The 27,997-nt window shown below is 34.6% G+C and overlaps 1 protein-coding gene across 4 annotated transcripts in view; it reads right to left on the reverse strand.

Annotated features, from left to right (window-relative positions):
• The window catches only part of LOC118745964 (alpha-tocopherol transfer protein-like), a 120,824-nt gene continuing 92,827 nt past the window's right edge, over positions 1 to 27,997 (reverse strand). For 3 of the 4 annotated variants that reach the window (XM_036479654.1, XM_036479681.1, XM_036479662.1), the window contains 2 exons: positions 1,118 to 1,422; positions 1 to 1,028 (listed from right to left, as the gene is read on the reverse strand). In XM_036479654.1, the coding sequence (XP_036335547.1) occupies positions 407 to 1,028; positions 1,118 to 1,422 (927 nt within the window). In that variant the 3' untranslated portion in view covers positions 1 to 406. Of the gene's footprint in view, positions 1,029 to 1,117; positions 1,423 to 26,027; positions 26,233 to 27,997 lie in introns of those variants that run through there. The other variant, XM_036479671.1, reaches the window with a different exon arrangement.

A 27,997-nucleotide genomic window follows, 5' to 3' on the forward strand; every position in this document is an offset into this window, starting at 1 on the left:
ACTTACATAGGTAAGCGCACTTAAGACAATAACAAAATGAAATAAAATTAAAATTATAAATGTAGCTAATAATTTGTTTCAAACATGTCCACAAAGGCATATTCAAGCAAAAAAAGAACGAGGCAATACGGATCACTATTAATAAAACATGATAATAATAATGGTAAAAAATAAGTAAGTATTAAAAAATAAATTGTATTTGTGTTTGTATACACACACAAAGCGAATGTCATTTATACATATGGAGCGAGCGATGTCATTGGTTTATTTAAGTTATAATACGAATTTGAGCACAAAAAGCAGCAGCTAGCTCCAGGGCGAAAGCATGAGAAAGCCGCGGAACGCAACCGTATCCGTAAACCGTTCTATCCTAGCACTAATCTCAACTACGAGTGAGCCGAGCAACCTAATCGATGTTAAGTTGCCGGAAAGTGCCCTCCACGCCGAACAGATCATCGGTAGTCTTCGGCGAACCAGGGCGCAGCGCTTCGTTGGCCTTCTTATCTTCCTGTTCCTTGAACCAAGGTGTGTATTCTTCCAACTTCTTCTTCCACTGTTGGTTCAACTCGACCACCGAACCAGCTTTGCCGCCATATTCGTCGGGCAACAAGTCACGTGGCACCGCTTTGTACAGACTTTCGATGTTGCTATGGAAGGTGATACGATTGCGGATCTTCTCCTTTACGAAGGGACGCACAAAGTTGAAGATGGTGTCAACCAATGGCGAAATATTGAACACATGCACCTCTTTCACCTTCACCGGGTATCCCTCTTGCACGGCGATGAGGAATTTCTTAATCACAGTTGGCGTGAATTTGGCAAAATGATGAGCCGAAGCGAGTGTGGCGTCAACAATGAAAATATCACCGGCAATGCCGACCTTCTCCTCCAGCAGACGAATATCGCCGATCATGAGCGCCACCTTGGCGGCGTCATTGATGTGATGCGCTTGGAAGTCGACATCGATGCCGCGTACAAAGGTGATGCGGCGACCGTTAGGCGTGAGACCAGGCAGAGTAGGGCAGTGTCTGGAAGATGAAGAGAGAGAGAGCGAAAAAGTGAATGAGAGAGAGCTGCTGTGTCTGTGTGTATGTGTATTTAGAATGCATTGACTTACAAGTAATCCAATACCATAGCCAATTCAGGTCGACTAATATCACGATTGGCAAAGAATTCTGGCACAGCATTGCGCATCGTATAGTACATGTCCAGCTTCTTTTTCACCTTCTCCAAGCTGAATTTGCAGCCACGCAAGAAAGTGGCCAAACGGCCATCGTCCATATCCTTGGGCAGATGCGGTTGTGTGTCCAACCATTCACGTACAAGTTTAATGTCGCGATCGATGTCCGATTGATTTTCGGGTTCGCGCAATTCCTGGCGAATGGTGACGCGTTGTTGGGGTGTGGGCTGCATGAGCATCATCTGGAAGAAGAGAAAGAGAGTAGTGGCGTTAAGTGAGAGGTAAAAAAGAAAAAGGGTAACAAATGTTAATACTAATAAATTGATTGGAAACATAAAAAATAGCGATTAATTTAATTAGATTGGGGCGTGCAGGCGAAGAGCTCCAAAATTATTATTTACGCAGAGCGACTTATTAAGACTTCATCCGTTGGTCTGATAGGCACATTGTTATGCCCCGTATAACATTTTTCCTGATCTAACCCCATTAGTACTTAAACCCTCCCCAGTTTTTGGCGACTCCAGCTAGTTCCTTCAGTGTAACCGTGCCGAAGCCGTTCGGATTACTTCGCTTGTGGTTAAAATATCCTACCTCTTCATTACGTTGAAGGTAGAGATCGAATGCTCGGCTTAGATAGCCTCAAAGAGTTCCGAGTTCTTCTTAAATTATGGTCCTCTTCAACCTCGGAGAGCAGAAATATCAGACGGCCCTGTACGTTGGACTGCTCTCCGAAGTCCTGTCCCTATAGTCTTTTCTCTCGCACCACGCTACTTAATTATCCCTATAGCTCTGTTTCGGAACGCAGTTTATTTAGACTGTTAGTCGACTACAAAAAATAATATAGGCATTTTCGAGTTCGCCTCAAGACTCTGCTAACAACACATTTTAAAACCACCAACAACACATTTTTAAATCACGTCCAGACTTAAACCCAAAAACTTAGGAATACTCAGAAAAGATGTAAAACATCCAGCTCTCAACTTAGGACTAAGGGGCACATCACACGTCGCCATTACGTGATAGATAGACATAAATTCACTTCAATGATGAGGGTTGCTAAAGGATAACCCTTAGAAAATTATAGAGTAGTTATTAAAAAGATAAAGGAGTCTACGCCTAGACAACAAAAACGTGAACATGCTAAGAACGCAGTGGCTTAGTTTGAAAAATGCTCGTCAGCCAAGGTTCAAGTAAAGGAGAAACTTCCTAGAGAGACAATGGGAAAATAAAATCCGATACAAAAATAAAGAATGTGGATGCAACACTCCGAAGATGAGCGCAAGAAATCAGAGAATCCCATAGGAAGTAAGCCTAGAGCACGGACACAAAAATATGCTGAAACAAAAGACCTCAAAGCAGACAGCTGAGGGAGAAACAAAGCCACAAAAAGCTAACATTAAAGTCAAGGCAATTACGCAAACAAGAGCACTTCAGAACGCATTGCAGACCTCTAACTCATGGCGGCAATAGAGATCTGCAACCTGAACTTAGGTTTGGCAGGTCCCCAGTGGTTCTCACTTAGACCCAAGACCCTTTTGCGAAATCGCATGGGTCTTAAATGTATCTCATTCCTCTATTAATCTCCTAGTGCTTACAAAAAGGTGGATACACTGTGAGGTCGAAGAAATAACTGCCAAGAGCTTTTTTGCTCCAATTTGTTGGTGTTGTGCAATGACATAGTAGGCGGTAGGTGAATTTTTTCCTCATCCATGCAATTTCTGCAGTAGTCGTTTCCCGGTGCGCCTTCTGGCTGTGTGTAATCCAGTCAGACAATGTCCGGCAAGAGCTCCAATTACTATCTTACCTCCTTCGGCGAAGTAGTTAAAGGCATTGGGCATTAAGCATTGTTCGTCAATATGCCAAGTTATTTCCATGTGCCACCTTTCATAGGCAATTTTAACAGTGAGTTTACAAGTTTACATCTGTGAAGAGAAATATCATGTGTATCCCTCATATTTGTACGAATAAATGCCATTCTATGACACGCAAGTTCGCCAGCCTTGCAATTTTTCTTGATGACACAATTGCCAAGAATCCACACCATGCGTGTGGAGAATACCTATGTCATCTACATATTTACGAGATTGAATACATAGAGCAACTACTTTTGAGGGCAGCGACATTTTCCCCAGGGATTTAAGTCAATGACAATGTAAAAATTCGGCCTTTGAGAAACCCATTTGTTTCGCGATAAAACACTGCAGTAGTCAAGAAGACGTGAGCCGAAAGATGTATCTAATATTTCCGAATAAACACCACCACAACTTTTTTGTCGAGTTGGAGATGCAGTAAGGAGAACTGGAGGAAGTAGTTTAGAGCCTATGCCTGGCCTAACCAAAAAAGGAAAAACTACTGACCGGCTTAAACCGCATCATTGAGGGTGTGAACTAATTGCAAAATACGTTTAACGGTTGGAAAAAAAGCGGTGCTTTATATGCTTCGATTCCAGCAATGTATGCTGGGTCTGTAACTAGGAAACTACATAGGCCAGAGGGCACAAGGAATTTGCATCAGGAGTGGCGAACCCTGTTATAATGCGCTGGAATAAGAAATGGTTCCTGGTGCTGGCTAAGCACAGTAGACAAACTGAAGACTGTGAACCACCTTCCCGGTTCTGGAAAATGCACTATGCATTTGGTATGTATCCCGAAAAAATAAATTTAATTTAATTTTATCTTGGTTTATTTTTGTATCACATTAGGCTGTATGCACGTGAGAACACAGACATCGGAAATTCGTTCCAAAATGTGTGCTAATGTACACACGTATGTATGTACATCATTTTGAATAGACACAAATCTACCGAAAAGTTAAAAATGAAGCTTGAGTACCAATATTGCACCAATACTTTAACCAAAACGAATCAAAAAGTAAATAATTTAAGAGCAATGCAGAAATCAATAAAACTGAAAGCAAAAAATAGCAAGTGACCTCCAAAATATGGAATTAACAACTTTACACGTCGTTAAAACAAATATTTGCAAGAGGTTAGCTAGCAGCAGACTGCTGTGTCCCACATTTCGCAAGACGTGTCTGCAGTTATGTTGCGCAGCATGCAAATGTTTCGCAACATTGATGAATACTGTATGCGTAAAACTGCAAATGTCAAAGTGTTGTGTGAAGTTTTTTTTTTGACAATGAATAGCTACAAAAGAAATAAATATTTGCTTGTTTTTTGTTTTGTTGTTGCTTAAAAAATATTGTCTATTCAAAACAAGAAGTACAGGAAAATACTACGTTGGCAAGCGAAGAAGAAAAATAAACAAATGAAAGAAAAATATGAAGACGATGTTTCATGCAATTAAGCACCAGCAACAATATGCCATGTGAAGTGCTAATATTGACAATAATAAAAACACTTCCGTTGAGTGGTAATTTAATCTGTTATTTTGTCTTCTTGCTGGACGACGTATGTATAAGAAAACCTGTTGGCTGCAGAGCTAAATGGAACAAACTTGCGTAGTCGCCTTATTTTCATTTACTTAAATAGTTCTTCTTTGATATGCTAATAAAGTACTCTAGTTTTCGCTTAGGATTATGTGCAGCTATTCAGCTGAATATTCAACTAGTTTCACGCATTGCGTAATGTCGAAAAAGTATATTTTCTTAATTAAGCATCTCGAAGCAGGAAGATTTTTTAGTGTCACGCGCTTGTTTGGGGCAATCTTCTTTCTTTCGGGAGATCAGTGCAGTAAAAGTTGTATTGATGTATATTTGTAAGATATCCGTTAACCCAGCAGACAATTTGTAGCTGTTTCTAATGTAGCTAATGAAAATCTGCATGTACAAACGAACATTTCTGGAGTAGTTCAGTGGTATTTAAGACCCATTTCGGGACAAGTTTAGGACCAATTCGTGACTAGTTCAGAATATTTTCAGGACCGTTTCAAAAGTTGTTCGGCACCTTACGGAACTAGTTTACTACTATTTTACTATTTCGGGATCGTTTCAAGACTTGTTTGGAATTATTTCGGGAAGAGTCCACGACTTTTTCAACCGTTTTTGGACCATCTCGATACTAGCTCAGACCTATTTCGGGACGGGTGCAGGACTATTTCAGGTCCGTTTCGGGACTAGATCGGGATCATTTAAAAATTGGTTTAGAACTATTTCAGAACCATTTCCGGACTAGTTCAAGATAAGTTTGGGACTAGTAAAGGAACTTTTCGGGAACGTTTCAAGACTTGTTCGAAATTATTAAATTACATACATAAATACGTTAGATTAGAGATTAAACTTTAATTTCATGTCATTGTATTCAGAACCACTTTAGGACTACTCCCGGACAATTTTATAGACTAGTTGGGGATCATTTTGGGGTAGTTTTGAAGTAGTCACGAAAAGATAAAGAAATAGTCGTGAACTATTTCCGAATTGGTTATGAAAAAGTCGTTTACAGGTCTCGACAAAATAATAAAATGAAATGAAATAAATTTTTAATTTCTAACCTAATCCATTTATGTATATAACTGAATCGCCCAATGCTTTGCCAAGCCGTACGTAGATTGGGTGCGTTCAGAAATGCATCAAGCCAAAGCATCAGTCTCTTTTACTTCTAAATTATAACTGATGCAAATGCCTTATATACGCAACTAAGTTCCAATTAGGCATTTAACCGTGGTTGCGCATATTGCATATTTCCATCAATTACAGTTTAGAAATAAATACGTATGATGCTTTGGATTGATGCATTTCTGAACACACCCATTTTTGTACATTAAATTTCTTAAGTACTCGTGCCTTCTTTCTTTTCCTGTCGTTTAGCAGAAACGTTCTTATTGTATTAGCAGAAACGTTGTATTGTTTTTTTTTTTGTTGTACACCATTAATAACCGGAATAGAATTTAAGTGTTGCCGACTCTACATGCACTTATTAAGTTGTGCAAATAACTAACCGAGCAAAGTTCAACTGGCGACTAGTTTAAATAATAAATATTTATCTATTTTTTGCTTTTTACACGCTATGCTTCAGTTAATTATGTCTTCAGCCACGCGCTGAAATCTGTCAACTCAAACAAGTTCAGCAGGAATTGTTATGGGTTGTGAGAGAGCTTTGTGAAGTGCTGGTATTTTAAAAATGTAAAAACTAAAAAAATATTAAATTTAATTTAACATAAAAATTTAATAAGCAATAAACACTACTTCTTTTGTTTCAACAGTAATTGCCTTTTAATTGTATGTATGCGACTTCAAAAAAAAAATATATATTTTCATTTTATTACTCTGCGCGATTATTAGCCAATTTTTTGTGGGTGCGACGTTACGCTTGATGACACCGCGATGATAACATTGTGATTTAATTACCAAACTGTTTTTTCTTGTTGTCAATATTTTTTAATTTAGCATGAAATTATTTGCAACCTTTGAGTTGAGCATCAAAGATGAGGCTGGAAAGGTCACTTTTGCAATAATACCAGCGTTTTTTTTTGGGTGAAGTGAAGGTTGTTAAAGGCAGCAGGTATGCAATTAAATAATTAAAAATGTCTAAAAAACTTGAATGAAAATAAACAAAAAGCTTATTGAGATCGTTGATTATTAAAAATTATTATTACAAAATGAATTTCTCTTAAACGAATTACAGGGCCATCAAAACACTCTCGAATAAGAATTTCAACGTGCCGCCATACTGAATGAAATAAGAAGGGGCCGGCTCAACGGAAATGAAACTGGCACGGAAGCCCGGTACGAAAACACCCTTTAAGCTCCCGATCAGATAAGAATAGGATGGAGGACGGCCAGTAGCAGAGGCAGGTATATTCATCTACACCGATGGTTCAAAGATAGAACAAGGAACCGGAGCCGTGGACTACCGGAAGGACCTGCAGATCCACCGATCGTTTCGTGTACCGAAAGACTGCAGTGCTAATCTTTTATTTGGCAGAATGGTTTTAGAGGAAAGAGCCACAATCTGTGTCGACAGTCAAGCAGAATTGAAGGAAATATGACCTAAAATAGAGATATCGGAAATGTCGCATCACGCTGGCGTCACTGAGCCGTATCAACGTCCCTCTGTGCTGGGTCCCCGGACACATCAATATTGAAGGGAATGAGTCGGCTGATGTGACTGCCAGATGCGGCTCAGAGATACCAATATAAGAAGGGGATAGCTTCATATTACCACCGTTCAGTGATCACGTTAGGAAAATTGATGAATACACCGTGGCCACGGCTTATGACTTATGGAACGAACTGGACGACTGTGAGATCACAAGATTATTAGGGGAAAAACGGCTTAGTAGGGGAAAAACGAGAAAACATCGAACTCTGCAGTACGAGTCCTTACCGGTGCCATCATCTGACAATGGCAGCAAATACCAACAAGTACTCTCTGCAGAAGCAGCCGTGATGAGGATGAGTAAGAGTCAATTGACCACTTCCTGCGCGCTGTCCAGGTCTACATACGAAGCGCCTCAAGAACTTGGGTTTTTGCTCTTTTTTTCCTTCTCGGCTTCAGTAGGGATAGTGATTGCTTTAGTAGAATAATGACTTGAAGCTACTCACTCGATTATAGATATATGTATGTCCCCTTCTGACGCTCCCTTAAAGAGAGCATTCACAATGGACAATTCTGTCTCCAAGTGAAAGCATGTCATCATTTACACACGCCCTCCTAACTTATTATTCACACTTCTTATTAAAAATGGGGTATGCAATTTATGGCTCATTCAATTCTAGTATAACAAAATGCAAGTTTAAATTGGCTAGGCCTTACTGTTGATTTTTCAAAAACTTTTTTGACGGTCTTATCTCAACCAGTCACCCATGATTCAATAATACAAGGTTCGATAAACTGACAGTTGTCTCTCTCGCACCGCTCCCTTAGCAGTGGCACCGTGTTGCTTCTTTGCAAATTTACATGGAAACAGTGTAGCTTTGGTGTGAAATAAAAGTATAAGCTTTTGTGCAATATGCTTATTTGTATATGCATATGAAGAATATTTAACTGATTAAGCATTGGATGTTTACGTCAATCTCATAGTCTTATTTTAATTTTGAGTCATTTTGCAGTTTTTATACGGCTAAATAGCATATAAATTACGCAATTCACGTAGATATATCAGTATTACGTTCAACATTTCGTTTAAAATGCCAGATTTCCTTCAAATACATTAGAATTTACGAAAGGAATTTCACTACTATTTGCCTACTTTGCGTACTTTTCTACTACCATTTTCGCAACAAGGGATTGCATTCTTGCCCTTTCTCTGTCCTTCGTAAATGCAACCTTTTGTAAGGGAGTGTCAAACCGCAACTGTCAATAATTATCTAACCTTGTATTATTGAATCATGCCAGTCACCGACGTAGAACCGTACCTCACGACGGCTGGTACGACCTATCTTATGGGATTCTCGTGTTAATGAAAACTCAGCACCGCATGATGGCGACATTGCCGTTGCTTCTTGCTCTCTTTATCAACAGAAATTTCATATGTAAGTTGATACGGATGGCGGGTACGGACTGATTCAGCTATTACTCATACTTTTCATATTTTTTTTTTACAGAACTGCAAAAAAATATTAGGGGTATTGTGGTAGTGCCCACGTCTGATCTTGTTATTGTACTTGATACAGAATGCTACCACTTTGCAATGCGGTGCTCTCATACTCTTGCAAATTTGGAATAGTTTTTGTGCATTTCGTTTAATCTGTGCTTAGTGCAAGACTTCAAAAATGGTTTACCGAATTCTGTTATCGTCGAACTTTCACGCCAGACATCGTCTATAAAATCCATGGAGCAAGTGGAATATCGGAGGAAAAAAATGCGTGAGGTGATTGAGGCTAAAGACATATTTATGGATAAATAATTGCACATCAAAAATCGACCCGATGGCTACCACTATTGCTTACACTTTTTCACTGTTTTCGCTTAAAATAAGTGTTTCTCCATGGTCCATCGCAATAATTAGGTTAGGTTATCTTGGCTACCCTCATACAGCACCGGAAGGGGGCTCACTTAGGCGACCATGGGCACATTATGATGTCATATCACAGACTTTTTACGTCCCCTCTCTTACTTTAGAAGCCAAACCAAGTATAGCGCAGCCGCAATGCAAAAATTGCATGAAATACGTATGAATCGTCGATCGGAAAACTCCGTTTCTCTTCAGGAGACTTACAATAATAATACCCAATTGTTTATTTTACCGTTTTTTAATACTAATTATTTTTTATGGGTCCCCCATTGCATTTTTTTTTTGATTTTTGAGAGACTTATAAAAAATCATTAGTATTAAAAACTGGTTAAATAAACAATTGGGTTTTGTTATTGGAAGTCTCCTTAAGAGAGACTCGGTTGATTTTCTAGAACTATATACCATTTCCACGAGAAGTGTTTTTTTTTTATAAACTATATACATGGAAAACTTCATAGACTTTGAGGCAGTTCTTAATAAATATATTTTTTCAACAAAATAGTACGGGTATTATTTGTTTCCATTAAAAAAATCCTAGGGGGAGAGCTTAACATTTTAATATTTTTCTACCCGCATCTATTTTTGGACCTCCCTAATGTATACAGTTACCGTATTTATATATTTTAAGAAAAATTTGTAGAGAAGTATGTAGATCAACAAACAAGTAATAAATTATAGCCAATACGAATAAATAATAACAGAGTAAAAACTTTTGCGCAATATTAATTTGTAAATACGACTGATGCTTTCACTTTGTTTACAAACAAATTGTTTTATATGAATGAAAACATATGTATGTAAGTATGTATGTAAAGAAACCAATAGCGGCCAAGACGGCAGTTCATTCACAACTCCAGCCGAAGACAGGTCGGGCGTATTTGGGGTTGTGCAAAGTGAGGCGTAAAACCAAGCGCGGCATACTTGCATTGTAGTGTTGGGCAGTATCGATACCAAAAGTACTCAGAACTCGATTCACAAAAGGATAGACAGAATCCGATTTTCGAAAGCATCTACACTGAGTACTCTAAAGTACTTAGTACTCACAAAAGAACTCGAAAGTACTCAGTACTCACAAAAGAACTCAAAAGTACTCAGAACTTGTAAGAAATCGAAAGTACTGAGTTCTTAAAAATACTCTGTTCAAATCTTTAATGCGTGCGCTCAGGATTGATTCAAAGTACTCAGTCTTAAGTGACGAATATATACTTAAAAGTACTGAGTTTTATTTATATTTACTGGTGTTCAGAAATGGTTGCGCTCAATTTGAAGTTCCAAGAGTTTTCAAGTACAATACTTGCACCCAGTGAAGTTAGCCATTCATTTGACGTAATTTTGGATTAACATTTTAATCTGAATAAAGTGCTGAAATTTCTACTCTAAGAATTAAACTGTTACCAACACGTGTACATATACTCAATACTCCCAAAAATACCCAATTCTTAAAAGTATCGATACTCAATAACTCGATCCTCAAAAGTACCCGACCCTTCCCAACCCTAATACATTTAGAGTATTCACGATCCAGTGCAGTGGTGCATAGAAAGCATAAATAGCATGATTGGCTAATTTTGTTGTTGTTTGAACACATGAAACAAGAACAATCATGCTATTTATGCTATCTATGCACTATTCTAGACAGTATGCACCGGGTCGTGAATACCCCTATTTTACATACATACTTCCATAGCATGACAACGTGTTTATGCAAATTGTGCGAAAAAAATACAATAATGGCAACACCAACAGCAACAAATTCATCAGAGCTAATTTGTCTGCTTATTGTCTGCAAGCGAATGGCGTGCAAGGAAATTAATGCAAAGTGTGGGCGTGACATGCAACTGCATACATACATACATACATACATATCATCACAAAACACTTATGCAAATGCCAGTGTAAATAGTTTAGCACAACTCTGCCTAAGTGACAGATCACGAAGGCACAAGTTAGTATGTTGTTATCGCTTGATTGCCGATTAATCACTTTGACTTTGATTTAACTGACTGCGCAAGCTTACTAAATAACTACATACATAGTTGACTGTCTTATCTCTGGCGAGTAATTATGCAGAGTGGCGTTTTTATGTACAAATGTGGTTGAGAGTGGAGTTGAAGGGCGGTCGTTGATATTCTTTGCGCTAGATGCAAAAGAGCGTTAGCCTTTTCGGCTGAAGTTAAACATATAGTGCTTATCATAACTATACGACAACCACATATTGACAAGCTTTGACTATTGGCGTATTTTATTTATTTCAATAGTTTTAAATGAGCTGCAAAACTTATAATAATGCATTACCAAAAATTCTCTAAAAATTCTGAATAAAAAATGTGAAATTTTAGTGAGCCTGTTGATTTGTTTTTTAAATTTTTGTACAACGTTAAAACTTGGATTTCCGTTATTATGAAAACTAATTAAAATTAATTGAACAAAAAATAAATAGTCAAAATTTTTCAGTATGGGGATATCTTATAATTATGATAAGCACCATATTTCGGCCTGTCCGCTAGTAAAGCTCTTTGAAGCTTTGAATACAGTTAGTATAGAGTAGGAAAACGCTAACCTTGCAAGTAGTTACAAGCTTTTTGAAATTTTAGCAAAATCCTTATATTTTGGCAGTTTTTACTTAAGGCATAATTCGAAAAATGTATTTCTCTTTTGGGTAAAATGCAGTTAGTCTAAACACTTTAAACAAGAGAATTCTTATTTTACTTTTCTACAAGGAAAAATTTTATCAGAGGATTTTCAAAAAATAATGTTTATTGTTTGCCTCATGATTGATTAAGCGACTGAAATGTAAAAAGTGTCGATGCTAATGCGTTTTTAAACTGAAATTCGGTCATAAAAGCCCAGTTTTATGCCGATAGTGTGATGTTCATTCGCTTTTTTTTGAATTTTTTCTATACCCAAAATTGTAGATTGTTAATGTATGTACATAAAAGTTAAATTTTTGTTAGTACAGCTTTCGATCTCTTCACAAATTATAATTTTTAATTTTTAAAAGCGACTAGTGGCATTTTATCCCCTTTCGGCTACAAAAGACAACATTTAGTATCTTCGTAGGACATGCTCAAATAAAAGGGAACAGTTTATTCCATATAAAGAGATTAAAAGTGAAATTAGTGGGAATTTGCGATCGCTTCCGGAGGCATCCAAAAATTGTTTCATTTTTTCTGCAAAAAAATAAAATGAGAACACAAACCAATACAATTTTTCAGCGGCTTAAAACTTGCACTCAGTTATACTATTAAACTGCATACCCATAATTTTTCTAAAAATTCACATTCAAAAGTTAAAAATTTTGATGAAAATTTGTCTGTATGGAAACTCGAAGTCTGATTTATGCGGTTTTCCTTAAAACATGAAATATATTTAAAAAACAAATAACAAACCAATTTTCACTTTAAAGACCTTGAGTCGATGCTCGAGTAAAATCATTACTGGATTAGGTTCTTAAACCTATTTAAATTAAATTGAGATAGATTTCAACTAGTCGATTATTTTGAAATATTTTAAAATAGTTGATGTTTGATTGAAGTTGGCATAACTTCCTGGTAAAATACAGTTAACAATAGAAAATAAAGGTAGGTTGGGGTATAACTCATAGGTGAATGGTAAAAAATTAGTGAACAAATTTGTATACTGCGTAAGTTGAAAGACTTTTGATTGTATGCATGCACATATGTATTTATTATGAAATAAATTTTCTATTACATAACAATGTGACTGTTTCGCAAGCACTACTAATGAAAATATAGGTACATGTTTGTATATGCACTATACATATAATATATAGTATATTTATGTAGATATGTATGTGCATGATTTTATTACCTTACCAACCACGTTATTATTTGTACATTTTGGCGTTTTTATTACTTTGCTGTTGCAACACAAAAAATTTAATTCAGACTAGTAACAGCAATCATGCTGTATGTTTGCACACATATACATATGTACGCAACTATGCCTTTAATATAAATAAACGAATGTTTTTCAGTATATTTGTATCTTCAAAAGTATGCGTACGAAATTATATTTTTTAGCGCTGGCAGAAAGACAAAGACCTTATACGCTAATTAAAAAAAAAAGAAAAATCTTTTAGCCAAGCAGCTGGTATTTTGCAATGTGGCAATGTTGTTTAAGATTATTTAAAAAGCCTTACCATTTAAAAAAAATTAAGCATTACATTAAAAAATAAATATGAATACAAAAAATGGCGTGTGAGGCAGCAGTTGACGCTGAATTTTTTTCACCCTCTTCGCCGACATTTAACATTTACATCAAAGTAACAATAAAAGTTAAGAGCTTTTATAAGTGGCTTGAAATGACCTTTACAGTTAGCAATAAAGAAAGTTAGTTGTTAACTGCCGTGTGAATAACGTAGAAGATTAGAAATTGACACTCACATTCTCGTCTTTAAAATGTAATAAACAAATCTACTATATGTAATCTTTATGGTCAATGATGTACATAAATACAACAATCTGTGCCAAGCTATAAATCTTTCACTCCATACTTCAAGAAAGTGAGGTAGACACTCTAACACACTTACACATGTATACGATTATTGTACTATAATTTTGGTCAGACGTTAAAAATGTTTCGTCATTTGACCAGACAAGATTTTCTCGCGAAACCCTACTCTAGTAGGGCCACTGTATTTCGAAAGACAAAAGTCTTTGGTAAGAATTTTGGAAACTATCTTGAAAGCTCGTTTCTGTCTTTCGAAACACAAATTGAAAGATCTGCCAAAAGGAAAAAAAATAAAAATTAAAAAAAAATTTTACTAAAAAGGGAAAAACTAATAAAATAAATTCCTAAAAGTTAAATGATTATTAAAAAAAATTTGCGTTTTAAAGCAATAAAATCTGAAATCTAAACGAAAGTTAAATAAAAAATAAATAAATTGAAAAAAATGTTTCACTTTTTAAAATAATATAATGTAAAAATGGATTGGAATGGATTCCTACAAATTAAAATGAAATTAAAAAAAATTTAATAGATATATTTTTCGCTTTAAAACGATAAAATCTAAAAATCAAAAGAAAATTTTAAAATGTTAAGAAAAAATTATTTACAAATAATAAAAAAATAAAACAATAAAGCCTAAATATTCAATTAAAGAAGAACAAATATAAATAATAACATTAAATAAGTTTCTATAAAATCGTCGGTGATACTTCAAAGCGTTCTATGTCCCTTATTACATCTGATGCTTAATTGATCTGTTATCTGTATCTGATCGCTTCTGGCAATCGTTCATCATCATTAGCCAAAGGAAGACAGTTTTGTCATTCGTTTATTAGGGTGTAACAATTTGCAGATGCATACCGGTGCAAGTAAGAGACTAACTGTCAAGGGTACTAATAGACATAGACTGTTTTGCAGTATCACCGACGATATGCAGGTGCATATAAGTTTGCATATCTCTTTTTAAACCTATAAAATCTAAGAATTAAAAAAAAAAATAAATAAAATAAGTTTTTAAAATTTAAACGAGGTTGAAACAAACATTTTACTTCTTTAAAATAATATAATCTAATAATGGAAAGAAAAAAAAACTTTATTAAAAGATAAGAAAAAATATAAAATAAGTCACTACAAATTAAAGGAAATTAAAAAAAAGAAATATTTTTGTCTTCATAACGATAAAACCTAAAAATCAAAAGAATATTTAATTTATAGAAGGAGACAAATTAATTATGAAGGAAGAAAATATATGTTTCTAAAATAAAATATTTTTCCTTAGGAAACAATGCAATCTAAACATAATTAAAAAAGAAAGTAATATAAATAATTAAACTAAATGAGTTTTTAAAATTTAAAAGATATATATCTTTACGATTATAACAGCCTACTCTCTTCTAGGAATTCATAACCATGTGGAACGGCTAAGATTAACGTTTCATAGATGCTGCGGAAGCTGTAAAAACTGTGAAGGAGGAAGAGAGAGAGAGATACTTCTATATCTTTTCTTTTCCTGTACGGCGTTGCTTGGGGTAGTTCACGACATCTGGGCTCGCTTTTTCTTGACGATCTATGTGAAGTGGCGAATATACATAAATGTAAGCTGCCTGATATGGTTCACAAGGGACTCTAAATGGTTCAGCAGGGGAACTAAAACTTTTACAGTCGCAGTATCACAATTGACCTTTCACTTAAGCTTAAGTGTGACCGTAGCATTACAGTCAAATATTTATTTGATTAAATTTACCGATTTTTGGTTGGGATACTTTCTAACTAATTTTGGAAATAACAAGATTTTTTTGCGGAGTCCACAAACATTGAGAAGGTAACGCGATGATTTAGAAAGCGAAAATTTAAGCAAGATGAAATAAATGTTTTTTTCTCTAACATCTATTAGGAACACACGTCACACATAAAAAATGTATTTTTAATAGATTAAGCTGCACTACCAATCTTTTGGATGAGTGAAAATTGCAAAAAGCAAACCATTTTTTAATTGTGTGTTTTTGCATTGTTACGAAAAACAAAATTAAAATAATTTAGTTTCAGCATTCCATTAAATTTTGTGCCAGCCAGTCGAGTTGCGATTAAAGTAATATAAAAAAAGCAGTTATTAAATCTAAATATACTAGTCTACAGGCGAGCACTTTCGCTGACGTTTTTGCAACACCACTTTCGCATTTTGTTTTCTGCTGTGGAACGGTAGCCAGTGCGAGGCGCACGTTTTGAAGCTATGTATGACTTATAGAAATGAATGACGGCTGCACGCCTGACCGACCGAGCTGGTCATCAAAAGCCAACGGGCAAAAATGCCAGTTTCCTAGTAATGTTTACGATTTCTAAACAAGCGGTGTATTTTGTTTTTTTGTTTTTAGTTTGTGCTCTAAAAACGCATTGCAATTTGTGTAAGCTGCCGCTAATATGAACAAAGCAAGCGCATTCGCACTTTTGCAACAACTTGCTTTTCCACCAGGTGGGGATAGGCACATGTGGCAGCGAGCAAGCAAATCGCGAGTCATATTAGCTTAATGTTTTTCGGCTTAGTGCAACTTTTGTTATTATAAAGCAATTGGGTAGCAATTTCATGTGTTGCAATCACTTGCAAAATCGATCGATTGCATTCTTTATAAGAAAACTAAATAAACTCAGCTAGACAACTGCAATGGCGAGCGCATTATCGACAGTGCGCATGCGCAAATGCATTTTGTTCCTAGTAAATATGAGCACTGGACTGGTCGACTGCGCGCTTCTTTGCATTTGCTATGCTCCCGATTGCATGCAATACATGCGTTTGTGTATGGTAATTTTTAGTTTGCTGTTAGCCAATTTTGGCGGAATGGAATTGCAGAACCAAATACGGAAGATTCGTAGAGTCGGAAATATTGCAGGTGGGCTTACAGAAAAATTAAAATATCCTAATTGCTTATTCCTGAACGAATAGGTAAACATGCTTCGTTCAAATCAAAACTTATTCCGCGGTTATACTTTGCTGTACTAGAATCCACTGCATTTGCAAGTTGATTGCTCTCAGCGATTCCCAGTCAATGTGCTATCGCTTTGTTTGTCTGCTGTACATTTTACGTATGTACGTACAAATGTACATATGTCTCTTGCTGCTGCTAAATGTTGCAACATCTTTTTTAGAAAATCGCGGATAAACTGGTTTGACCGCTCTTGCTTAGTGCCAAGCCATTCTATTGTCCAAACGCTGTGTGTTACTAGCAGATAGACCTACATGCATACACACATGCATATGCACATATGTATGCGCAAACAAAAATACTTGCACACTTGTTTATTGGCTCAAGCTTGTAAGCGTTCACTAGCTTTGCCTACAAAATTGTTATTTTTTAGTTTTTTTCGTCTTTGTCGGTTGTTGCCATTCTAAAACCGAGGAAGTGGTAATAAACAGTTTTGCGAGTATGTTAGTTAATTTTTTTCACTTTGCAAATAAATGTAGACTTTTAAGAACAATACAAAAATTCATTTTGCCACATATTCAGATATCAATGCAACGTTATTAGGATACGTCACTCTCCACAAAAAAAAAAAATAAATGGAAATTATAAAACTTATTATAGTTATTCTAAAGATTTCACCATATTATTTCGAAAAAGTATTAAGATTTATGTGAGCTGGACCGATTTTAAAATACCTTAAAATTTCATTACTTTGATTCCTTTGATAAAATATTCAAATATTTTTATGCAGAACTCTTAAAATTAAACTCTTCTATCACCTGAGAAGATTTTTTGAAAAAAATATTTTTAAAAACTAATTGTATTCATAAAAAAAGTAGATTTTTAGAGTTATTTCCAAATTGGCCCAGTTCACGTAAATCTTAATATATTTCCGAAATATTTTGGCGGATATCTTTAAATATAGTAAATATTATAAACCTGTTGGAGAAGCCACAACTTTGAGGTGAGGCACCCTAATGTATTTGCATATATGTGTGTATATGTATATGAAAATGCACTTTGAATTTAAATTGTGTTTTTTCGATAGGCTTTTGTGAGAGGGACTGGGTTTTGCAACAAGGAAGGTTATTGTAAAAAATTTAGCTAAGTGCATTAAAAATACATAAAAAACTATTTGTTTATTTATATGCATACATACATACATATTATTTTAGCGACAATACTGCAACCTTGAAGAAAATTTTTTTTCTGCTAATTGGTGACCGTAAACAAATTTATTTTAAGATTTTGAAATCACAAAGATTTGGGGGAAAAATATCGGGCCGATTTTTTAGTATCATTATAACCTCTCACATTTTAGAACATTTTCAGGAAAAAACGCACTTTTTATATTATTTTTTATAATTTTGTTTAATAGAACAGTCAATTTACGAAAAATTTATGATTTTTTGCATGATGGTTATTTCTCTTTGAATACGCAAAATAAGAAAGTAACAAGGAAGATGAGTGATTTGCAGTACTCGAGGGGGGAGGGTGGTTGTGGAATCGCCACCATTTTCAAAACTAGTGTAGTAAACTTTATTTCCAACTCAGAGGAGCAGTCAGTTTAAGGTTTCAATCAAAGAATGTCTTAATGTTAGTTTCCATAAGTTGTAGTCACATTTCAATAGGATTTTTCTTTATCTAATCTCCGTTATTTTTGAGTCAAAAGGACCTATAAAAGTATTGGGCAAAATATTTTCATGAGACATTTTAACTAAGAAAGGTTAGGGGTTTACATGTTACACAAAACTTTTAAGCATCAAATTTTAATATGGGTCTCCGAAAACGATTACGGAAGAGTAAATACATAATATGACTCACAAAATAATAGAAAAGTAAAAAAAAGGTTCTTACGAGAAGGAGCAGCCTTTCGTGGTTTGATTAGTACGTAAAGTATTTATTTACCATTGTGTTGCGTTTGGTCCTGTCCTGTCCTGTCCTGTTACCACGAAGTAGACGAATGTTTGACCTGGGCTCCGCAAATGAAGTTTTACATTAACAGAAATTAGGCTCGCATTATTCAAAAAGAATTGAACACAATGCAAAAAATTTTCAGTTTACTAATTTTCGACCCTCATTTTACTCTTGGTTGGTTAGTTGCAGTGCTTTCTAGAGCTAGCTATGCTACAATTATCCACTTTGATGCACTTTCCTTGAGATATGTTTTGTCCATTTACATCCTATGTTGCTTGGTCAAACACTTCCGTCCTTTATCTATTAAGCAAGTCGAAGGTCCTCCTAGTAGTTACGCCGTGTCTTTATATCGGACCATCTGTTATTATTATTATTCCAAGACAGCAACTAGGTGGTGCCATCATTTCGGATATAACGAAACGGGGGATTTTACACAGAGGTACCCAACTACTGTGGATGGAATAGCCAAAGGCCAAAACCAGGGGAAAAAGGCCTCGAAAAGGGACCGTTCAGAGGAAGGCACTCCGCCTGACGCTGGCCCCAAAAAAAAAAAAAGCCGATGCACAATAAACCATCAAAATCGAGGGCCGCAGCTGCTCCGACACATTACCGACAGCCCACTGTCTAATTTAAAGATGTTGTTGCAGGAGTGAAGATGCAGTGCTTACCTTGAAAAGGTCCTAACAACCGAACAGATGGACTCCATCAAAACTGTCCTTTTGGACAAAATAGTGGCTGATAAGGATCTGGCGATAACATCAACCTTTTTGAGTTATGTTTACAAGGCACCGTAAGGAGAACACGACTGCAGAGTGGGTTAGGGCAACCATGATCACCGTGGCGCCCTGGGAAGGTTCTACATTCCAACGTCGCAGAGGGGTACATTCCAAACTCCATTGACATGAAAACCAAGAAGGTACTGGATCTCATTTAAGGGTAGAACAGCAGCCTCGACGGAACCTAGTGTAACTTAAAGGGAGTCGGGAGGGGCTCTAACCTGCTGCTAGTCCTGTCAGTGGACCAAAAATCTGCTGCGAGTTCAAGGGCTGACAAACCAAGGGCAGCGATAATCATAGACACAAGCACTAAATTTCTGCCTTTCTATGACTTTACAGACGGCGACACTGTCACATTACGAGTGGATTCGGAACTTATAGGGCGAAAGACAGAGGCCGTGATCGCCTCAGCTTACTCTCCCGTCGAATCAGATGACGCACCACCAGATCTAGTAAAGAAACTAGAGGAGTACCGCAAAAACCACAGGAAAGTCCTCATCTTCGGCTGTAATGCCAATGCTCACAGCATAACATGAGGCAGCAAAAATGCAAAGAGAGGCGAGTCACTCTTACAATTTTTATTAAAAAGTAACATAGCAGTAGCTAACAAGGGAAACAAGCCAACATTTGTAAATGCTATTCGTCAAGAGGGTTTAGACCTAACATTAGTCACTAAAAACTGATTCGACTTGATTCGGAACTGGCGTGTCTCAGATGATGACTATATGTCTGATCATAAACATATTCTGTTTAAAATAAAGGGACTAGTAAAGAGCGCCACACTCTATCGGAACCCTAAAAATACTGACTGGCGCAGGTATGCTGTCAACATTTCGGCAAAACTGGGCACACTAACCAGCCACATATCTGCAAAAAAGGGATTTGGTTACGCAGAAACTGCGTAAGACGACTGAGTTCAACAAGGCCAAGAGAAATTCTCGGAAGAATTTCTTTGAGGACCTTAGGGACATTCCAGCTACTGCTTGAATCCAAAGGTCTCTATCTAAGGGCGAATCCACTCTCATTTGAACTGTAAGGGGATTGGATGGATCCCCTACATACACTTTTGGGGCAACCATAGAGCTCCTTCTAAGGACTCACGTCCCTGACTGTAGGCTAATAATGTAGAGGGAAAATACGAACAGCATGGTAACTCCATACCAGCGAAGAGCCTTCGACCCAGTAATCAAAAAAGTAATCCACTTTGAAAAAGTAGACTGGGCCAATATGTCGTTTAAGCTCTTCAAATCTCCGGGGCAAGACGGCAAATTCGCGGCTGTACTTTCCAATGGACAAAAAAAATATAAAAAAAACAAAAATGGCTACAATATTTCGGTCTTGCCTGACACTGGAGCATGTTCCACTTAGCTGGAGGGAAAGGAAAAGCCCACAGACAGCCCCTTTATGAAAGCTCATCACGTTCTACTCAAAAATTTAGGCGACTCTGTCCACATTACCCATTCAATGAACAAACTTTTGCCCATCACTAGCCAATCAACAGTAACAGGCCACTAAGAAAGCAACAAGGTTACAATATTGCAAATACCAAATTCAAAACTTTCAGGAGGAGTTGGAAAAGGAGCTACGTTCTTTGTGAAACCCAGAGTTCATTAAAATTTCTCTAGAAGACAATACTCTGATAGCCTTTTTCCACCAAAGGCTTAAGAGCTCACGTAAGTTCCAAAAATTGTAGAATAGGGTGATCGGCAAGGTGTATTTCCATTTTTTTTGCTTTTTTACTTTCGTTTACTTGTACTGAATAGGTGGAATTACCCCCTGAGAGTTGTATTGCCTTTTTTCCAATAGGCGTAAAGTGTAGTTAAGGCTTGGAGGAAATCAACTATTATACCAGATATGGTGAGAAAAATATATTTATTATCTTTAATGTTAAAGCCCCTTAAAAGCCTGCCTATTATAAGCCAAATATATTAGAATAATATTTGAATATATAGGCTCATCAGTAGAAATATATGGGAAAATTTATGATAGAATTTCAAAAACATAAGGGGGCAAGCAAAACTCCTCTGTGATAGCTTTTAACTCGACTGTTGCATAAAAAAATATTTTCATAAAGGTAGGTTGCAAAAATTTATTTTTAAAATACTACGCAAAAGTTTAAATGATTTTTGTGCTGGAAAGAGACATGCATATGTATATGTGCTAAATAAGCAAAAATTAATCGCTATTTTTTGCAAGCATATATTTATGCACTTCATTTAAGCCGGCAATAACATAATTGATAAAATTTACCAATACCAATAATTTTGCATCATAATATGCAAATCAAATAAAACCGGGTCTTTGCCGCTTTGCCAAAAAATATACTTTGCTACTAGTTTTCATAGTTAAATAATATTATATAAACTTTAGCATAACAATACATCCGTGTTGACCTACAAAATTGTGCAAAATTTATTGAAAATTTTAAAGACAAGTTGTCATAGCGCTACTAACAACAAAAACAAACTCTGTATTACTAAATTCACCTACTTTTCGCAGCAACATCAATGAAAGACTTAAGCAGCGAACTTGACATTGCTCAAGGCTTTGTGTTGTGCTTGATATCTGACACAACATGTTTTTTTTTTTTTTGTACTTTGCAAACAACAACTTTTGCGTGGAAGACAAAGTGGTTAAAAGAAATGTTAAAATGCGGCAACAGCTAAGTTAAGATGCTTTTAAAATAGCAAATATAGTAAATATATTTACATAATAAGCAACTGCAATGGAATTTAAGTATATATGGAGAGTGTTTCGCTGACATATACTGTACTTTAGTTTGTTAAACAAAAATATGGAGAGTTTGCGCTTAACTTGATGGCTCGAAAGTATTTTGTGACTTAGACTTGAAGAGTTGTTAATGAGAAGCACTTGGGTGTTGTTCTTACTAATTACGTATTAACAAAAATTCCTGTAATTTAGAAAGCGCATTAAAAATGAAGGCATGGGACTCTTAAAATTTAAGGCTATTTGGCATAGAGCGAATAAGGGACATATATGGTGTGCAAATATTCATAAATATCTTTTTACATGCGTATATAAGTACGTACATATATACACATTGAAATGCACATAACTACAATATATTTGTTTGTTTTTCCTATGCATTTAAAAACAATGCACAACGAGGTGTTGTGCTTCGAAATAACAACACTTACATCCAGTTTAACGAAAGCTATTTGAGTTAAAAATTATTTTTATTTGGAAATGCTGGCGAATTGCCGTATTTAATTAAATTTGTTTTTATCTTTAGAAATAATGTTTTTAACGGTATATATATAGCGCCAATTAATTTTGAAACTCGTTTGTTTTAAATACTTCGAATTTTTTGCGACCTTCAGAATTTACGAGTTGATTAAAGCTGCTCAACAATTAAAGAGTTCTATGTTAAGTTATTTATCTTTGATGCAGTAGACGAGACTGTTAATGATCTCGTGCTGTTCTTGTGGTTCAAGGTACTTTCTAATTAATGACTGCGAATTGCATTATTACGGTAAAAAATACTTTTTTAGAAACGAAAAAATAAATAGAAATGTTTTGGATTACAAGAACAAGTATTGATATGAAGCGTTCATCTTATTTAAATTTTTTACCTCATTAAAAAGTTTTCGGACTTTGAATGTCAAAAAAACTCTTACGGCTTACATTTTTTTTCTTTAATTAAATAAGACAATTTTCGCGCTACTTGAATAAAGAGTCTCTTATGTAATTAATGCTTTTAGATAATACAACTTTTAAAAGAAAAATGATCTGTAAATTTTAAGAAACATTTTTACCTCTAATCAAATAAAAAATATTAAGATTTTCAAAGAAATTTTATTCAACTTCAAATACGTGCAAACTAATTTGCAATTAAATAAAAAGTGACTGTAACACTTTATAATAAAAATTATAATTTAACGGTTAAAATGGATTTCTATTTATCGACCAAGAATAATCGGATTTTTTATTTTTAACAAATTTTGATGGTATTTTTTTATGATAAAATAACCGTTATTTTCAGATTAAAGTTTTTCGATCACAATAGATTCGCCACGCTTAAAATTGATCAAAAAAATAAAATCCAAAATAACGAATATTTTTAATCGAAAAAATAAGCATAAAAAAATTACGATCGAGTTTTGACAAAAAAAAAAAAAATATAAAAAATAAGACCAAAATCTGGCGATTGTGATTGATTAAAACAAAAAATTATATAAAAAAATATCATCGATGTTTTTCAAAACCGCCTTTTGGGCGAGACCAGATAACGTTGGGTGAAAGCTATGTTGCATTTGCAATTACAATGCTTCTGGTCCAAACTGGATTGGAAGTGATCAAATAAGCTGCTAGTGATTGCAAAGCTACAACTATCGTTTTTAATGCGGCGCTAACAGTTCACACTCCGTTCGGAATGACTTTACGATGGCTGAGCCTTAAAAATGTTTTGCTAATCCTTAGCTTCAAAAATTGAAGAAAGCAACCATAAAATGTTTACTTCCTAAAGTTTTGAATTTTCATTCAACAAAAAAAATAAATTAAGTTTCTGAATTTAGAAACATTTCAGCAATTTTGTACATATTTTCTTGAGAATTTTTCTTTAAATTTTCTTCGTTACCGTAAATAAAATGTGAAATTTTTAAAAATTTAAAAATTTTTTTCGCCATTGGCAAGTACTGCAAAGGTTTATTAAAAAAACGATTTTATGGTGTTCTCTTTCAATAAAATTTCAGTATCAATGCCAATGATTTTAACATTTCTTAAAGTTTGAAATTCTTCATAATCTTTAAAATATTTTTATTTTGTAATTTTTATAAGAGAAAATTTTATCGGTGAATATTTTAAAAACTTCTATTTTTTAATTTTCGGATTTTTATATTCAATTTTCCGATATTGATAATAAAGAAAAAAGTTTTTTAATGAGATTTCCTTTTATTTAAAAATCTTTTAGCGCTTCCTAAATTTTTTACTTCATATTTTTTGTATACATGTGCATTTAATGAACATACATAAATAAATTAGGGTGCATCATCCTCCACACAAAATAAAATCGGTACTCTTTTTCCACCGGAATTATAAAATGTGTCATGGAGTCTCTTGTACGGCACCACAACGGGCCCATGGTGGCCTAAGTGTGCCCCTTTTCCTGTAGGATTAGGGCAGCTGAGTTAACCTACCCTATCATATTTTAAGACTTTCGTCAAACTGTTTCAGAAAAACATTAATATTACCGTGAGCCATTACCATTTAAAAAAAGAAGTCAAAAAATCGAACTTTTTATAAATAAAATGAAAATACCTCAGTTGATAGAAAAGTTTAAGCTTAAAATTTCTGCATAAAAATAGTTAGAAATTTTTTCACGGTTAAAATTGGTGCAGCTCGAGAAAATCTTAATTTTTCCCAAAATATTTTGGCAGAAGTCTCAAAATATAATATATTTTATAATTCTGATTTAAACCGAAACTTTTTTGATGAGACACCCCTATGTAATTGTTGTTATTTTTTAGTTTCTTAATAATTCTTACTTTAAATATATTAATTGAAAGTGCTTTAAATGAAGTCTTAATTTTTTTTTGCTTTTCGATAATTTTTCAAATATTTTTATTTTTTTCAATTCCTCTAATTGTTTATTTTCGCTCTCTCAAAATGGTAAATTTTTACTTATTGTCTGCAAACTATTATAACAGGAATCATAAAAAGTAAAAAAAAAATCTTTAAAAATCTACTTCTTGCTAATTAAAAGAATACTTCTCTTTTTGAATTTTATCCCTTAGTTTTTATTTATTTTTAAGCTAAATTGTAACTTTCCATTAAAATGTTTTATTTATATTTTTTCAATAAAATTTTAAATTGTGTTTAAATTTTTTAGTAAAATTTTACATGGATGTCTATGACAGCATGCCATGGTAAAAAAAAAAGAAAAATGAATTTTCAAACATTTTTTTTACGTTTTCATTAAAAAATATAAACATGTATTTAGTAAAATTTTACATTTATGTCTATGGCAGCATGCCATGCCATGGTAAAAAAAAGAAAATTGAATTCTCAAAAAATTTTTTTTAACGTTTTCATTAAAAAAATATAAACATGTATTTTTTTGTAATAGTATATTTCCGCCATGCAGTAAGCTTCTCATTTGCCGTCCGAAGTCGGCATAAATCTGTGTGGCAAGCGCTTGCAAATGTGTAGGCGGAAAATATTTATTTATTTTAATATCTTTTTTAATTTATTTTTTTAAATTTTTTTTTAATATTTGTATCTCAGAGTCTTTTCAAATGTTAACGATATAAAATAGGAAAACGTTTTCAAGTTGACTTAATTTTCAATATTTCACCTTTTAAATTTTTTAAATAAATTTATTTTAAACTTTGTGTAATTTTTATTCTTCACCAGCAACATTTTTTACGTATTAAATTTGTTTATCTATTTTTTATTTTTTTATTTTGTAGAGAAATCCTTTTTTGTTTTAACGTTTCATTTTTTCATTACAGCATTGAAGTATTCGCTTGCTAGGCACAAATGTCACAGTTTTTATCTCTCGCAGTGATTAGCCATTCATAAAACTTGAAATTATTATTTTTTTTTGAAAAAAATTAGCTTGTTTTTAGCACAACTATTTTCAGTTCATGTCCTTTAGATTTGAATAATTGAAAACTAATGATTGCTTGAATGTATCCTTTCAGTATTCACCGGCGAGTTCTCTGCGTAAGTCTTTTGTTTTTAAGTCATTCATTGTGTTTACAATTGCATTTCTTTATAAATTCCTTTTGCCTCTATTATATTAATGTGTTTGTGTCGAAATATATACATTAATAATCTTCCAGCGCTTTCTTACCTTGAGTATTATTTTAAATTTAATCCAAAAAATTGAGTTTTTAATCCTTTTAATAACGTCACGTCACTCGAGTAGCCGCGCGTCGTATTTTATGTATTTGGCTTTGTTAAATTTTTGGCAAGAATTGAAAATGTCACGACCGCTAGCAACAACGACAACAACCGCTTCGTTGGTGGCTAAATCTGCAACTGAACACTGCCAAACATGTTTTGCCGCTATATAAGTCCGGTCTAGATGCGGTCTGCTGCCGTAGTTGCTGTTGCCATGTATTTGTATTGGGACATCCACATCAATTCGGCCATCTAAGCACCACATCGCGCCACTTTGCTGTTGTATTCATACAGACGGACACCTGTAAAAATGTGTGTATGTGTCTTGTTGTTACCCAGCAAAAATCGCGACGACTTCATGCATGCATGTAAAGAGTACTCCCTAAGGGTCAAGCAGTGCTCCAAAATTAACCGCAATGCATATATAAAATGTGGTCCAATTAACATTGCGATGTCCTAGAGCAGGACCATATACTCCAGATCTGCATTCCATCAGAGTAGCACAACGCTATATATTTTTACGTTTGTACACGCTTTCGTCCTGCACTTCACAGATACTTTTTCATTGTTCGAATACACAAAACAAAATTTTTATTATCATTTTAACACGATGTCTCTAACGAGATTCACCTTCTGGAAGTTAGTAAATAACAGCGAGAATTTCTGCACACTCAGCTAAAGCTGTTCTGTAATTTTTGGTTTAAAAATTTCAACTTGAATGAATTTTCTTCGCCGTTTGATTTTGCTCTTCACTTCACAGATGCCTCTTAGTAATTAATAAAAACTGAAAACAAAAACAAAAATAGAAAAATTACATGTTGCATCTGACGGCATTCGAACCCGAACCTTCGAGTTGGTCCGCTACAGCATGACAGAGGAGCACTTTGTAAGTACTCCAATATGCCAAAAATAGACTAGATGGTCCAACGATTTTTGCAGGGTAGTGCGCTGCGTGCTGCGCAGCTTTTAGCGGTGTTCCGCGGTATCGCTCAGTTCCACATCACTAACTCAAAGCCGAAACATTCACGAAATAAACTAATCGACGAATTGACGAATAGACGAATTTGAAGCGAGCCATTGACGAATGCACGAAATTGCCAAAGCAATGAGCGTTTTGATTTTGCGTTTTCGTCAGTCTATACTTGTTGTTGCTTAGGAAAAAGAAGAGGAAGAATAAGCGAATAAGACCGTAGAAGATGCGAATGAACTGTGTTCACTAAGATAATAATAGTTGAAAACAACAACAACAACATGTCGCTACTGCACATTTAAAGTGTAACAACTTGAATGCATAGGCAGTTGGCGTTACAATAACAACACACATGTGTACATACGTATAGATGTGCGTGCATACGTAGAGTTTTGTATGATCCATGCGCTCTAAAAAGCAATAGCCGGCGCACAGTGGTTCAAATCCAGAAATTGTGCTTAAAATGTACCCACAGTCTACAATTATGAACCAATTTCATACTTTTTTTTAAAGAAAGCTAATGAGAAGAAAAGGGATAAGTGTACATCGATTTTTGAATTCTTATTTCTTTATATAGTACAAAGTACAGAGGAAGCAGCTATTTTTAAGAAAATCGATTCTCCTATTCCTGGTAATGAATGTTGCATAATAAAAACTATTTGAAAACAATTATGGGGTTCCCCAAAAAAGAAAACAACATTTTTCGATCTATATATATGTATATTTTTTTATGAACGTGCAAGGCACATATGAAAAGTGTGCTCGAAATGTCAGCCAATATACTATTTTTTTTTTTTAAAGTAAAAAGTTAATTTTTGTGATTTTTTTTGCGTTTTTTTTTAGTTGAACCCTATGATTGTGTTACAAGAACAGCAGAATCGATTTTCTTCAAAATTTATACCTTCTCTGACTGCTACTTTTTACAAAAACATTTAGTGTATAAAAATAAA

This window comes from Rhagoletis pomonella, unplaced genomic scaffold (genome assembly GCF_013731165.1).
Source record: "Rhagoletis pomonella isolate Grant_MI unplaced genomic scaffold, Rhpom_1.0 Rhpom_scaffold_00001, whole genome shotgun sequence".
NCBI classification, from domain to species: domain Eukaryota; kingdom Metazoa; phylum Arthropoda; class Insecta; order Diptera; family Tephritidae; genus Rhagoletis; species Rhagoletis pomonella.